General features: G+C 44.0%; 1 protein-coding gene across 4 annotated transcripts in view; it reads left to right on the top strand.

The window, feature by feature from the left end:
* Positions 1–3,113: 3,113 nt before the first annotated feature.
* tm9sf2 (transmembrane 9 superfamily member 2) overlaps positions 3,114–14,911 on the top strand; it is a 52,868-nt gene continuing 41,070 nt past the window's right edge. The window contains exons 1-2 of one of the 4 annotated variants that reach the window (XM_059646463.1): positions 5,308–5,422; positions 11,678–11,790. In XM_059646463.1, the coding sequence (XP_059502446.1) occupies positions 5,377–5,422; positions 11,678–11,790 (159 nt within the window). In that variant the 5' untranslated portion in view covers positions 5,308–5,376. Of the gene's footprint in view, positions 3,341–5,307; positions 5,423–11,677; positions 11,791–14,911 lie in introns of those variants that run through there. The other 3 variants (XM_059646464.1, XM_048533096.2, XM_048533097.2) reach the window with 3 other exon arrangements.

Raw genomic sequence — 14,911 nt, 5'->3', positions numbered from 1 at the left:
GACCTGACTAATGAATGAGGCATTACCTGAGTGTTTTAATTAGTTATAGCTTTGTCCACTATTTTGAAATACTAGCTGAAATACTAACCTGCATGCACAAGTAATTTTATTTTCAAACAGCACTCTTAGAACACAAGACTTTATTGGTGATTAATGCTTAACGAAGGGCTTCAGCCTGCTCCTTGGATGCTGTCTGACCTGCTGTTCTTTTCCAGCTCCGCATTTATCGATTCTAGCTTCCAGCATCTGCAGTCCTTACAGTGTACATGGCAATTAATGCTTGATGTGTCTGCCAAACAGAACATTTTAAAAAATCATAATTTAGCTTTATTGCAAAGTAAAACTATAATACTGTCAAATAGTCTTCCAGTACAAATTATTTTATGACAGTGAATAATGTTTGGATAAGCAAGTTGAAGATAAATCATTAAGTTCTGGATAATGGTCAGAGGCCTGATTCACAGATTCAAACATTGCAATGTATTTAAGTCAAATTTCAAAGTTCAAGTTAGGTTAAAGCACAAAAATGTTCATAAAAATCCAGAATTTACAAATGCATGTGGCTGGAGTTTCCACTTTGTCTGAAAACAAACAGTTACCTTCAGAATGTGCTTGAAATTAAAATGCTTATTAAAGGCTTTAACCTGTTCAGACATATAATTGCATACCTTTGGAGTAAGTAGGTCTTGAACCCAGCTTCCTGGCTCAAAGACAAGACCACCATGCCACAAGAGCCCTCAGTTTCTGTTGTGATGATACAGATAAATCAAACGCTAAGGCAATTACCACTGGCACCATGTTGTATGGTCAAGTAAATCGCCATCACCACTCCCTTTTCTGATTAGTTCTTGGTCCTTTTCCCCAATCAAATCCTTATGATACCATCAGATTGGGTGAATTTTCTTAACTCATTAGTGGGACATGGGCGTTGCTGGCTGGCCAGCCTTTATTGTCTGTCCTTGGTTGCCCTTGAGAAGATGGTGGTGAGTGGCCTTCTTGATCTGATGCAATCCACATGTTGTAGGTTAAGCACAATGCCACTGTGGAGGGAATTCTAGAATTTTGACCTAGTGACAGTGAAGGAACGGCAGTGTATTTGCAAGTCAGAATGGTGAGCGGCTTGGAGGGGGACTTGCAGGTCATGGTGCCCACATGTATCTGCTACCCTTATCCTGCTATACAGATGCAGCTTAAGGATTTTTGGTGAATTTCTGCAATGCATCTTGTAGATAATACACACTGCTGCTACTGACCATCAGTCATGGAGGGAGTTCATGCTTGTGGACATGGTGCCAATCAAGAGGGCTGCATTGTCCTGGATGACATCAAGCTTCCTGAGTGTGGTTGGAACTGCAGCCGTCCACGCAAGTGAGGAGTATTCCATCATGTTCTGACTTGTACCTTGTTGATGGTGGGCAGGCTTTGGGAAGTCAAGACGTGAGTTACACGCTGCAGCATTCCTAACTTCTAATTTGCTCTTCTAGACACTATGTTTATGTGGTGAGTCCAGTCAAGGTTGTGGTAAATGGCAACTCAAAGGATATTGATATTGGGAGATTCAGTACTGGTAACACCATTGAATGTCAAGGAACCATGATTAGAGTGTCTCTTATTGGAGATGGTCATTGCTTGGTGAAAATGTTACTTGCAACACTTTATCAGCCCAAGTCTGGACATTGTTCAGGACTTGTTGCAATTGTACATAGATTACTTTAGTGTCAGAGGAGTTGCAAATGGTACTGAACAGCCCCAAATATGACTGTATGATAGTGGGAAGATTGTGTGGGAGTACTATTCGGCTGTTGATGGCACACAGCACCTCATGGATGTCCAGTCTTGAGTTGCTAGATTTATTCGTGGTCTGTCCCATTTACAACAGTGATAGTTCCACACAATGCAGGTTATTCTCAATGTGAATGTGGGACTTTGTCTTCATAAGAACTGTGGAGTGGTCATTCTTACCGATACTGTCATGGAACCAAATCACCTCTGATGAAGGGTCTAGGCCCGAAACATCAGCTTTTGTGCTCCTGAGATGCTGCTTGGCCTGCTGTGTTCATCCAGCCTCACATTTTATTATCTTGGATTCTCCAGCATCTGCAGTTCCCATTATCCCCTCACACTTCCAAGGTATTGACTCAGTAATAGTGATCCCCTCCTAATTGCACTATGGTGTGTTTCAACATAAACTGCAATCGTTCAAGAAGGCAGCTCAACACCATATTTTCCGGGGCAATTAGAGAAGGGCAATATGTATGGCTTTACCAGCAATACCCAAAAATCACAAAGGAACTAAACGAAAACTGTCAGAAGTTTGCAATTGAAATAACGAGGAAGGCTGAAAGGGTCTCGGCCCGAAACGTCAGCTTTTCTGCTGCTCTGATGCTGCTTGGCCTGCTGTGTTCCTCCAGCTCTACACCTTGTTACCTCAGATTCTCCAGCGTCTGCAGTTCCTGCGATCTCAGAAATGTGCAGCTTTTGTTTGAGGAATGCCGGGGGCAAACCAAAATTCCAGTCCCACGTTCTGACCTGGGGGAACCCTAAACCCTGGTAAAGAAGGTGGAGCTCACAACAATTTCAGATCACAAACTGCTCCCCTCTGCTGTCGGTTACAAATCTTGGCGAATTATCGCTGCTGTAAGGTTCTTCGTGGAAGTTTCTCTCCGACGTCGTTTCTTCATCACGGGCCTAAGTCGGAGAAACCGAAAAAGGCAACGAAAGCTCGCATCCGGCATAACAGAGACATCAGGCCAAGCAGCATCTTAGGAGCACAAAAGCTGACGCTTCGGGCCTAGACCCTTCATCAGATAGACCCTTCACCCTCTGTAGAAGGGTCCAGGCCCGAAATGTCAGCTTTTGTGCTCCTAAGATGCTGCTTGGCCTGCTGTGTTCATCCAGCCTCACATTTTATTATCTTGGATGCTCCAACATCTGCAGTTCCCATTATCACTGATAACAGAAACACAACACTGCTGCACCCCGACCCCAACTCCAGAACTGTGGCTGGAGGACTCATCAGGTATCCCAGAGAGCAGTGTGCGCTGCGTAGGTGACGTGTCGGGTATTGTGACGTGTCGGGGTGTGTGTGTGTGTGTGTGCGCGCGCGCGTGTGAGAGAGAGGCAGAAAAGGCTTTGATGCGCACGCAGCCAGGGAGGGCCGGCGGCCGACAGTTAGTGAACACCGGCGAAGGTGAGGGTCATGGCGCTGGATGTCTTCAAGTCTCGTTCGTCGATTCCGGTGCTGGCGCTGTTGGTGGCCGCTCTGGGCATCTCTAAGGGATTTTACCTTCCGGGCTTGGCCCCTGTCAACTTCTGCGAGCCGGAGATCGACGATTGCAAGGTAACCTGCGGCGAGTCTACTTCCTTATCGTCACCAACCGCCAACGCTCTTAGCAACAGCCTTCTCGGGGGGTGAGAGGGAAGGGAAGGTTAAAAACCTCTCGGAGTTCGCGGTGTCAAGATTTCAGTTCCGCTAGCCAAAAGCCCCTTGGATTAAGCTTTGGCTCTCGAACGCTGCCCGAGAGAACAAACTTTCCAGAAGACATCTTTTAAACTTTACCCAGCTACAGTCAGTTCTGAGGAAGGGTCACCGGACCCGAAGCGTTAACTCTGCTTTCTCTCCACAGCTACTGCCAGACCTGTTGAGTTTCTCCGGCAGTTTCTGTTCTGAGAGAGTAGGAGGCTGATTCGACAGCTGTCAGAGGGCCAGTACAAGCAGATGGCCCGAATTACTTCCATTGCCACACATAGAAGACTTTTTATCGCTCGCTCACCATAAGCTCGGAGGGTAAATGTCAACAGCCCTTCCAGAACCCAAGCTAGTCCAACTTATTCTTGGCTGGTCTGCCAGCCTCTTTAAATTTGGGATCATTCAAAATTCTGGCAGAAACTTGAATACAGTCCCATTCGTCCATGGCCCCAGTTCTTCCTGTCATACGTTGACTACCTGGTTTTTACAGAATTCTTTCTTGCCCACATCCACCTCCCTATCACTGTAATCTCCTTCAGTCCCAGAGCCCAGGAATGTGACGGAATGCAGTCCACTCTTCTGAATCAGTGCAGGTTCCAACATTGAAGAATCTCAACACCAACCAGGACGAAGTATCCTGTTTGTTGTCACCCCATCCCTTACCTTCAACGGTCACTCACTTCAACACCAATACACAGAGGCAGCAGTGTGTTCCATTTAAGAGATACACAACAATACCTCACCACAGCCTCTGAGCCCTTCCAAACCTGTGACCACTATTCCATAGGAAGATACTGCTGGAGATACGTAGGAATACTACCCCCCTTCAAGTTTCTGTCCAAATCCTTAACCTGTCTTGAAACCGCATTGTCTTCGTCCACTGTCCATGGGTAAAAGTCCCAAAAATCCTTCCCGAAAAGAATTGTACATCCCACGGACAGGTGGGTAAAGACGGCAGCTGACTACTGCCCTGTCTGAGGCAATTAGGTAAGGGTACGAAATGCTAGAGATGGCAGAATGCTGTGAATTAAAATAAAACCTCTGAATTATCTACACCCCCCCCCCCCCCCCCCCCCCTTTCTGGCTTCTTGCAATCCCCGGTTTCAAGTGCTTCCCTCTTGGCTGCTGTCCCTTCAGATGCCTGAACTGTAATGTCTGTAATTCCCTGACTAAATCTCTCCATCTCAATGACTTCATGTAAAGTACTCCATAAAATTTGTCTGTTTTGGCAAGCTTTTTGTTAATTACTTTAATATCACTGTATTTAACACTTGCATTCTGTTTAACATCTCCTTGTAGTGTCTTCATATGTTTTTGTTATGATATATAGGTGTTACATAAACCTGTGAGTGTCTGAATGTGTATAATGTTCAAAATCTGTAGTTTGTTCTGTGATGGTTTTTGGTTTTAACCAAATTGGTTCTCCAAGGTTCTTTGTGCTCAGAGTAGCCATTGATCAGTGGGTTGCACTGGCCTTTTCACTCAGATATTTTTCGACACTCTAGAGACCGAGAACCAAATTCTGGCTGATGTGTCCCCAAAACTGAGGGAATTATAATGAAAGTAGTATAGTCTCTTGGAATAGATATTAAGTTAAGAGCCCCTCAACCCCCTCATAGTTATAATCACTCCATGCCACATAAATCAAAGAGGAACCATGGCATTCTCCCAATTATGATTAGCAATGTTCACGTCTTGACCAATATTCTTCAAAAAGCATTGATCATTTTATAAAATGTTTGTGTTTGTGGGACTTTTCTGTGTACAAATTATCTGTTGCAGCCCTGACTTCTTAACATTTATAAGTATTTCAGAAATACGTTGTTGGGCTTGACATACCCAGAGACTGTAAAAATGCGCTATACTTCTATTTCTTTTGATGTGTTCGGGATGTAAAAAGGGAGGATATGACCCGAAGTACCTGCTCTGCAACATTACCTATGAGCAGTTCAGGTGTGTACTTCAAAGTTTACCAAAGTTGTTTCAAAATTGCATATGTACCTGTAAGGTGGATATTTACACCTGTAAGGTGCAAAAGTCGGTCTTTGACAGAAATTTATTATGGACAATTGGCTTAAAGTACAGAATGTTTCACAGACCTTGTGTAAAAGTTTACCTAAGTTTTCAGGGATCAAACTGTTGCAATTAATGCAAGAACAAAAGAAATAGGAGTGGGTGTGGCCAAACAGCCATTGGAATTCACTTCGCCAGTGAGATCATTGGTCTTCTATTTCAACACTGTTTTCCTGCACTATCCTGTCTTTGCTTGATGTTTTTATCTATTAATTGAAAGATGATGGCCCAATGCGTCTATTGTTAGACTATTAATCTAGAAACTCGGCTAATGTTCGGGGCAACCGAGATAACAAAGTCTGGAGCTGGATGAACACAGCAGGCCAAGCAGCATCTTAGGAGCACAAAAGCTCACATTTCGGGCCTAGATGATGAAGGCCCAAAACATCAGCTTTTGTGCTCCTGAGATGCTGCTTGGCCTGCTGTGTTCATCCAGCTCCAGACTTTGTTATCTCGGATTCTCCAGCATCTGCAGTTCCCATTATCTCTAATGTTTGGGGCACCCAGATTCAAATCCTGCCAAGGCAGTTGGTGGAATTTGAATTCAAAATAAAAATCTACCAATGATCATGAAATCATTGTTGACTGACTGAAAAGCCCATCTGGTTTACTCATGTCCTTCAGGGAAGGAAATCTGCCATCTTTACCTGGTCTGGCCTACGTGAGGCTCCAGACAAAGAGCACTGTGATTGACCTCTCATATGCTCTGAAATGGCCTAGCAAGCCATTCAGTTGTACCAATTGCTACAAATTCTGAAATAAATGAATCACCTGGCAGATCACAGATCACCTGGCATTGACATAGACACCAGAAAAGACAATGGTAGAAACTGCCCTGTCGACCCTGCAAAGTCCTCAAACATTTAGAAGCTAGTGTCAAAATTGGGAGAGCGGACTTACGAACTAGTCAAGCAACAGCCCGACATAGTCATACACCAGAACCATACCTTACAATGCCCCAGACGTCACCATCACCATCCTCGATGAGGTGTCAACCTCGTGAAGCCACCAGGCAGTATAAGCAGCAAGTGATAGAGCTAAGTGAGCCCACAACCAACGGATCGGATCTAAGCTCTGTAGCCCTGTCACATCCAGTCCTGAATAGTTGTGGACAATTAAACTCATTGGAAGAGGAGGCTCCACAAATATCCTCATCCTCCATGATGGAGGAGCCCAGCACATCAATGCAAAAGATAAGGCTGAAATGTTTGCAGCAGGCTTTGGCTAGAAGAGCTGCGGATGAGTCATCTTGACCACCTCCAGCAGTCCCACCATTACAGATACCAGAGTTCAGCTAATTCAATTTACTCTACGTGTGATCAAGAAATGGAGACAGGCTCTGAAAATATTCCAGCAATAGTACTGAAGTTTGTGCTGCAGAACTTGCCACTCCCCCAGCCAGTGTATTCCAGTACAGTTACAACAATGTGGAAAATTGCCCAGGTATGTCCTTTACATAAACAGCAGGACAAATCCAACCCAGCCAATTACTACCCCATCAGTCTACTCACATTCATCAGTAAAGTGATGGAATGTGTCATCAACAGTGCGATCAAGCAGCACCTGCTCACAATAACCTGTTCAGTGATGCCCAGTCTGGGTTCTAGCAAGGCCACAATCAGGTTACACCCATTGGAAGAGTGTGATCAAGGGTGGCCCTGGCTCCAATGTCTTTCCTTGTGTTGGTGAATTATTATGGAAAATTCATACGTAACCTGGCCTCCATCTTGGCACCCTTACACCTGCTATTGAGAAAGGTCAGCCTCGGAAATGGTCCCATAGTCAAGCAGTAGCCTTTAGGGAAGTGACAAAGCAGCTATTACGATCTAAGATGTTGACCCACCACAATGCCAAGTGAGATGTGGTGCTGAGATTCACTGTCTCCCCAAACAGTAATGGTGGCCCAACAGAGAGGAACACCTGATAGCATATGTTCCCCAAACTTTTTGGTGGATGCTGAACGCAAATACATCCAGATTGAGAAGGAAGGTTTGGAGGCCACTGTTGGTGTAAGAAAGTTCCATTAATACCTTTTTATGGGTGTAAATTTGTAATATAACAGACCACAAATCCTGCTAGGATTACTTAAAGAAAACAAGTCTGTGCCACCCATAACCTATTGTTCAATTCAGTCATGGGCACTTATTCTCAGTGCATATCATTACAAGTTGAAACACAATTTAGGAGGCCGAGTGGCAAATGCAGATGCCTTGAGCCGCCTCCCATAGCAAATGCAACAACAGTGGTACCTCCCCTAGAAAAGACTGTTCTGGTTTTAAACTTTCTGGACACACTTCTGGTCACCACTGACATTATCTAACGGTGGACAAAAGGATCCCATCCCAGCAAAATTAAAACAGCTGGTGTTGATGAGGAAAACAAAAGGGCCATCACAACCAGAATTGAGACCTTTCTGGATCCTCGCGATCAGATCACCATAGAAGATGGCATATTACTTTGGGGAGCAAGTGATTGTCCTGAGTAAACGTCACTGCCAGATACTGGCTGAACTCCTCCAGTGTCATCCAGGGGGTTCCAAAATAGAAATGTTGGCATTTGTGATTGGTGGCCAGGATTGGATGTTGACAAATCAGTTTGTGGGGCAGTGTCCAGAGCGACAAGCAGGACACAAATTACTTCCGGAACATACACGTACACACCCCATCTTTAGGAATGGCCCGGTAGACCCTGGACTTATTACACATTGACTATGCCGGTCCTTTTATGGGCTCAAAGTTCTTCATAATTGTGGATTTCCATACAAAGTAGTTGAACATGCATACAGTTCATTTAACAAATTCAGGGATGACTATTAAAAAGCTGCAAGCATTGTTCACAATGTACTGCCTCCTGGAAATATTGAATATGGACAATGGGACATCATTTACCAGCAAGGATTTCAAGTATTTCCTAAAGTCGAATGGTATTCGGTATGTTCAGGTGGCTCCATACCATCCATCAACCAATCATTAGGCTGAAAGAAACAACCTACAGCTTCGCTCAATACCAAATGATCCCAGTCCCTGTTTGATTATAGGACTAGCCCTCACACGGGGATAGCTCCAGCAGAATTGCTGAAGGGGAGAAGAGTCCACATTAAAGTAAACCTGATAGTCCTGGACCTGGCAGGGCGATAGTGTGAAGGGGTTGGGTGAAATGGCAATAGGAACACCAATGTTGGCCGGTGCCTGCTCTAAGCAAGAGCGACAGTCCTGAACAAACATGGATCAAAGTTGCTACGTCGCAAACTGGGCAGGAGCAAAACATACCTGGCCCCTCACACCAGCCAGAAAGGCTGTCATTAAACCGTGGGTTCTCCCCTTCCATTCAGCATCCAAGAAACCTCAAGAGTTGGAGAGGAATGCAGCCGATGTCTCAGCCTGAAGAAGAGGAGGAATTTCTCCCGAGACGCTCCGGGCACAAGAGACAGGTGACGGTCCGGTGCATGGCACCCATGTCCAAGTCAGAATTGGAGGAACGGGATCTTGGACAAAAATGGGTCAGAGAAAGAACAGACCTACGTCCCTGGATTCGGAGGGGAGGGATGTAGCAATTGAAATGAGGGCCAGGTGGATCTCGTTGAATATGAGAGCCTTGATTGGGGTTGTTAACCTAGGCCAATCAGAGTCCTGTTGACAGATTAAAAACAAGACTCTAAGTCACCTCACTCTTGAGATTAGCTGGTCAGTGTCCATGTACTGTGCATGTGTAAATAAAGAGTGCCTTGGTGATGGGACACTGACCTCTGTACAGTTATTGCAGAACCCATGTTTATTTTTGCTCACTTTTCCTTTCTGCATACCTATAAAAGCTCTTGCAGTCAAATTTTTAATACTTCTTGCTAGTTTACTCATTTGATTTTCTTTATCTTAATCATTTTCTTTGTCTTCCTTTGCACAGTTCTTGGGTGCAGTGTTGGTTTCACATGCACTTCACATGCATACTTCATTGAAATTTCATTGAAATCAGTGGATTGTTGTACTAGAGGGATGTAAAGCCAACATCCCACTTCATCCTATGGTATCTCCTACCTGTTGAGTACTCCCTTTGAAAGGTCCTCAAAATTGTATCAGTGATAATGGGAACTACAGATGCTGCAGAATCCAAGATAATAAAATGTGAGGCTGGATGAACACAGCAGACCCAGCAGCATCTCAGGAGCACAAAAACTGACGTTTCGGGCCTAGACCCTTCATCAGAGAGGGGGATGGGGTGAGGGTTCTGGAATAAATAGGGAGAGAGGGGGAGGAGGACCGAAGATGGAGAGAAAAGAAGATAGGTAGGGAGGGGATAGGTCAGTCCAGGGAAGACGGACAGGTCAAGGAGGTGGGATGAGGTTAGTAGGTAAGAGATGGAGGTGCGGCTTGGGGTGAGAGGAAGAACAGGTTAGGGAGGCAGAGACGGGTTGGACTGGTTTTGGGATGCGGTGGGGGGAGGGGACGAACTGGGCTGGTTTTGGGAAGGGGAGATTTTGAAGCTGGTGAAGTCCACATTGATACCATTGGGCTGCAGGGTTCCCAAGCGGAATATGAGTTGCTGTTCCTGCAACCTTCGGGTGGCTTCATTGTGGCACTGCAGGAGGCCCATGATGGACATGTCATCTAAAGAATGGGAGTGGGAGTGGAAATGGTTTGCGACTGGGAGGTGCAGTTGTTTATTGCGAACCGAGCGGAGGTGTTCTTCAAAGCGGTCCCCAAGCCTCCACTTGGTTTCCCCAATGTAGAGGAAGCCACACTGGATACAGTATACCACATTGGCAGATGTGCAGGTGAACCTCTGCTTAATGTGGAAAGTCATCTTGGGGCCTGGGATAGGGGTGAGGGAGGAGGTGCGGGGGCAAGTGTAGCATTTCCTGTGGTTGCAGGGGAAGGCTCAAAATTGTATGCTGTTTCTGTTTGGTAACTACAGTTTTGCATCGCTACTTTTTTTTGGATAAATTGAAACAGTAGTATATTAAAACTATTATGTGTTCTGTTGGCTTTAACAAGTTTTTTTTCCAGAAAAGCTGAAGGCCAGTGTTAATGCACACATCTAATTGCTATTGAGAAAACAATGGTGGGGGGCCTTCACAAAATGCTGCAGTGTGAAGGTATATAAATAGTGCTGATTGGGAGGGAGATCCAGGAGCAATCTGGGGTGATTGGCGATGAATTTCCAGGGCAAGGAATTCCTGGTGTGAGGAACATGGGGGAGATGAAAGTTTTTCAGTTTTGAAGAAAACTGATTTGGTGTTTTTTTTAAGCTTTTTATATCAGAGTGCAAGAAAACCAAACAGCTCCTAGCACTATGGGTCTATGCAGGGATCTGAAGCCGTAAGCAACTTTGATTCTTTGGGCATTTTTCCATTGAAAGATGATGAATGCAGACCTTTCCTGCCCGCTTTGGTCATGTTTCAAGATTTCAGGGTTCTCCCTTTCCAGTGGATCCCAGCACAGTTTCCCGTGGGCTATTTCATGTGTCTAAACCCCAGGATTGGACTTGTTTCCAACCCTCAAACCACCTCTGGACCCTCGGGCTCTCCCAGGCCTGCAAGTTGTTAGACCAGTTAATCTGTGTCTCTGGTAATGGTGGGTAGAAAACCTGTCTACTTAAAACAAATCATTGCAAGGAATTTGCAACATTCTATTGAAGTAGTTTTTCTGAAAAACGTGTTGAGTTAAAAAGACCTTGTTTGATCTGTTAGGCTGTTGCTCCTTTATATCATTATTTGTTTTTATTTACTCATGGGAAATGGGTTTGGCTGGCTGGCCCATCCCTAACAGCTCTTGAGAAGGTGATGTTGAGCTGCCTTGTTAAACAGTTGTAGGTAAACCCACAATGCTGGAAAGGAGGAGTTTCAGAATTTTGACCCAGCAACACTGAAGGAACAGAAACACATTTCCAAATCAGGATGCTGAATGGCTTGGAAAGAAAGGAACTTGCAGGTGGTTGTATTCCCCTGTATCTGCTGGTCATGTCCTAGATGAAATTGGTCTGGGGTTTGGACGATGCTATTTGTGAATAAAGGATTTTTGTGATGAATTTCTGCAGTACGTCTTGTAGATGATATGCATTGCCACTATTGAATGTTGTTGCTGGAGGAAGTGGATGTTTGTGGATGAGCTGTAAATTGAATGGGGGTCTGTTTTGTCCTAGATGATGTCGAATATTTTTGGAGCTGCACTATCCAGGCAGATGGGGAGTATTCCATCACACTCCTGACTTGTGCCTTGTATATAGAAGGTGGACAGGTTTTGGGAAATCAGGAGGTGAGTTACTCACCGTACTATCTGTAGCCTCCGACCTACTTGCTGCTACTGTATTTAGAAGTTGAGTTTCTGGTCCATGGTAATCCCCAGGATGTTGATAGTGCAGGATTATTACTCTGGAATATGCCGGAAGGGTCACAAATTGGGGATCTAACCCTCATTAAAATCAGGAAATACCAATGAGGGACTGCGAAGGCCGTCAGTTCCATTCATCGGCTCTGGGCGACCTCATAGATTGATTTGATTAAACTGAACATTTTGACAAGAATGGCTGGTTTTAAAAAGTGTAGAGAAAACGGGCACTATTTGCTGGTTACTAAAACTGTCACTGGTGTTCCACCACATACTTCGTGAAACAGGAGATTGGAGCTCATTCCCTTGATTTCTCTAGTTGGTCCAGTTGATTTGTTTGGACATTCATTGGGTGCAGACTATTAGCTGGTGTTAGCACTATCAGTAGATTCTAATCTGGTTTTGGTAGATGTCTAAACTAAACCTAATTGAACTAAATCATATAGACAGTTGCTTCAGGATTAATTTGCATGGTTCACTTCATTAGTTTCCCACTACCAGCTGGAGAGACATGTGGTAATATTAACTAACCTGGTTTATGTGTGAGCCTGAATTGAGTGTGACCGTGCTAGTGTAACCACTCTGATTATGGGCACAGTCTTTGTAGCGTTTTCTTCAGCGGTGAGAATGGGACGGAAGTTTAACTGCAAACAGTTTCAAGTACAGTAGCAGTGATAATGGGAACTGCAGATGCTGGAGAATCCAAGATAACAAAGTGTGATGCTGGATGAACACAGCAGGCCAAGCAGCATCTCAGGAGCAATGCTGCTTGGCCTGCTGTGTTCATCCAACTTCACACTTTGTTATCAAGTACAGTGGCAAATTAGTTTCGACAAGAGCTTGATGAAAGTATTCTGGATTCTGTCTTGGCATAGTCTTTCGAGTACTTAATTTGTCAATTTATTTATATTCTCATCCATCATTTTTATTTTATCTTTGACCCTGATATGTAGAAAATTTTATCCTGCAATCAGTTAACAGGAATGTTTGTGATAATTGAATATGCATACGAATTCAACCTCTCTGTCCAGTTTCACCATTTCATCAGCTCATGGCTAAGCTGATAGTGTGGAGTTGACACCACACATTTACCCCTAATAAAGTTTAACTCTCCTATTTGTCGTGAATCTATCCAACTTTACCTTAAAAATATTCAGTGACCTCACCTCCACTGCTGTTTGGGAAAGACAGCACCAAAGACTTACACCCCTCTGGGAGAAAAGGTTCCGCATCACTGACTTACATAGGAAAACCCTTATTTTAGATTGTATTTTGTATGTTTCATCTCTAACACAAGGGAAACAGCTTTTACCCTGCCAAATCCTTTCAGAACCGAATGTGTTTCAATAGAATTACCACTCCTCTTCCTAAGTACCAAATGAGTTCAGGCCCAGTTTGTCCAATTTGTACCTACAGAATATTCTCTCATCCAAATGAACCTTCGCTGAACACCTTTTCAAGACATTTACATCCGTAAGTAAGGAGCCTAAAAACTTCATTATTCCTAAGTGGTGGCCTCACTGACATTCTCTGAAATTGTAGTAACAGATCCTTACTTTTCCATTCTATTTCCTCTACAATGACAGCAACATTCCATTTGCTTTCATCATCTCTTTCTGTATCTGCATACTAATTTCCTTGGATTCATACGCCTGGAAACCCAGATCCCTCTGTCATACTGAGTTTTTAGAATTCATCTCCTCCATTTAAGTAATACACTGCATTTTTATTTTTGCTGCCAAAATGGACTAGTTTATATTTTCTCTCATTATATTTTTTATGCCCATTCTTGGATTCTGATCAGTCAGTCTGTGTCCAAACTAATATATTGCCTCTGATACAATGGGCTCTTATTTTACAGAATAACCCTTTGATGTGGCACTGTTCGTAATCCTTAATTTTTTAAGACTCAAAGGATGCACTAGGCATATTTCATCATTGAGCATTAGTTCCGTCCTTGAGTTTACTTTGCACTTCACCCAAACCCTATTCCTTAAACTGGAATATGATAGGTTGTAAGCAAGTTGTGAACAATACAGGATATCACAAATAGTCCACAAAGATATATTTGTTGAAAAGACCATTTTTCTTTTTGGACTGTGGACTAAAATGGGAAAAGACACTTCTTTAAGCCAACGAAATTTTTGCAAAAAGTTGTTTGCAGTTTTGAAAACAAGTTCTTGGAGCACATGAAGCATACTTTTTTTTTATAATGTTATCTTATTGGAACAGTTGAGGAAGGAGTGTAGAGAGGTCAGCTGAGATAGTAAGAACCTCTGATGAAAGTTGACCTTTGTGTCAGGACCTTTGTTCAGAAATGGGGGAGCGAGTAGGGAGCTCCGAAATAAATAGAGGGGAAGGTAGGTGGGATGGTGATAGGTGAATGCAGCTGGGCAGTGTTGGGCATTGGTCAGAGAGGTGGGGTGAGCAGATTTGTGGGAGAGAAGATGGACAGGTGTCTGGTCAAGGAGTTGTGGAATGAGAGGAAGGGTTGGTGATTGGATGATGCCAGAGGTGGGGAGACTTTGAAGCTGGTAAAGTCCACGTTGAGACCTTTGGGTTGCAGGCTCCCAAAGCAGAATATGAGCTGCTGCTCCTCCAGTTTTCGGATAGCATCATTGTGACACTGGAGGAGGCCCAGGATGGACGGGGAGTTGAAGTAGTTCATGAATGGAAGGTGTTGTCATTTGTCGTGAACAGAGTGCAGGTCTTGGAATAATCTGTTTTAGTAACGTTTGAGAAAGGATGTTGTTACTGTAGAGGGAGAACAGCAAATGTTTACCAGACAGATTCCTGGGATAGCAGGACTGCTAAATGAGGAGAGATTGAATTGATTAGGATTATACTTGCCGGAGTTCAGAAGAATGAGGGGTGATAATACATAGAAACCAATACAATTCTAACAGAGCTAGAAGATGTAGATACGGGAAGGATGTTCCTGATAGCAGTAGAGCCCAGAACCGGGAGTCAGAATCTGAGGACGTGTGGTAAACCATTTCGGACTGAGATGAGTAGTGAGCCTGTGGAATTTGCTATCCCAGAAAGCAGT

Source organism: Stegostoma tigrinum, chromosome 6 (genome assembly GCF_030684315.1).
Source record: "Stegostoma tigrinum isolate sSteTig4 chromosome 6, sSteTig4.hap1, whole genome shotgun sequence".
Lineage (NCBI taxonomy): Eukaryota > Metazoa > Chordata > Chondrichthyes > Orectolobiformes > Stegostomatidae > Stegostoma > Stegostoma tigrinum.
The sequence above is the reverse complement of the archived record's forward strand: the minus strand, read 5'-3'. Positions and strand labels throughout refer to the sequence as shown.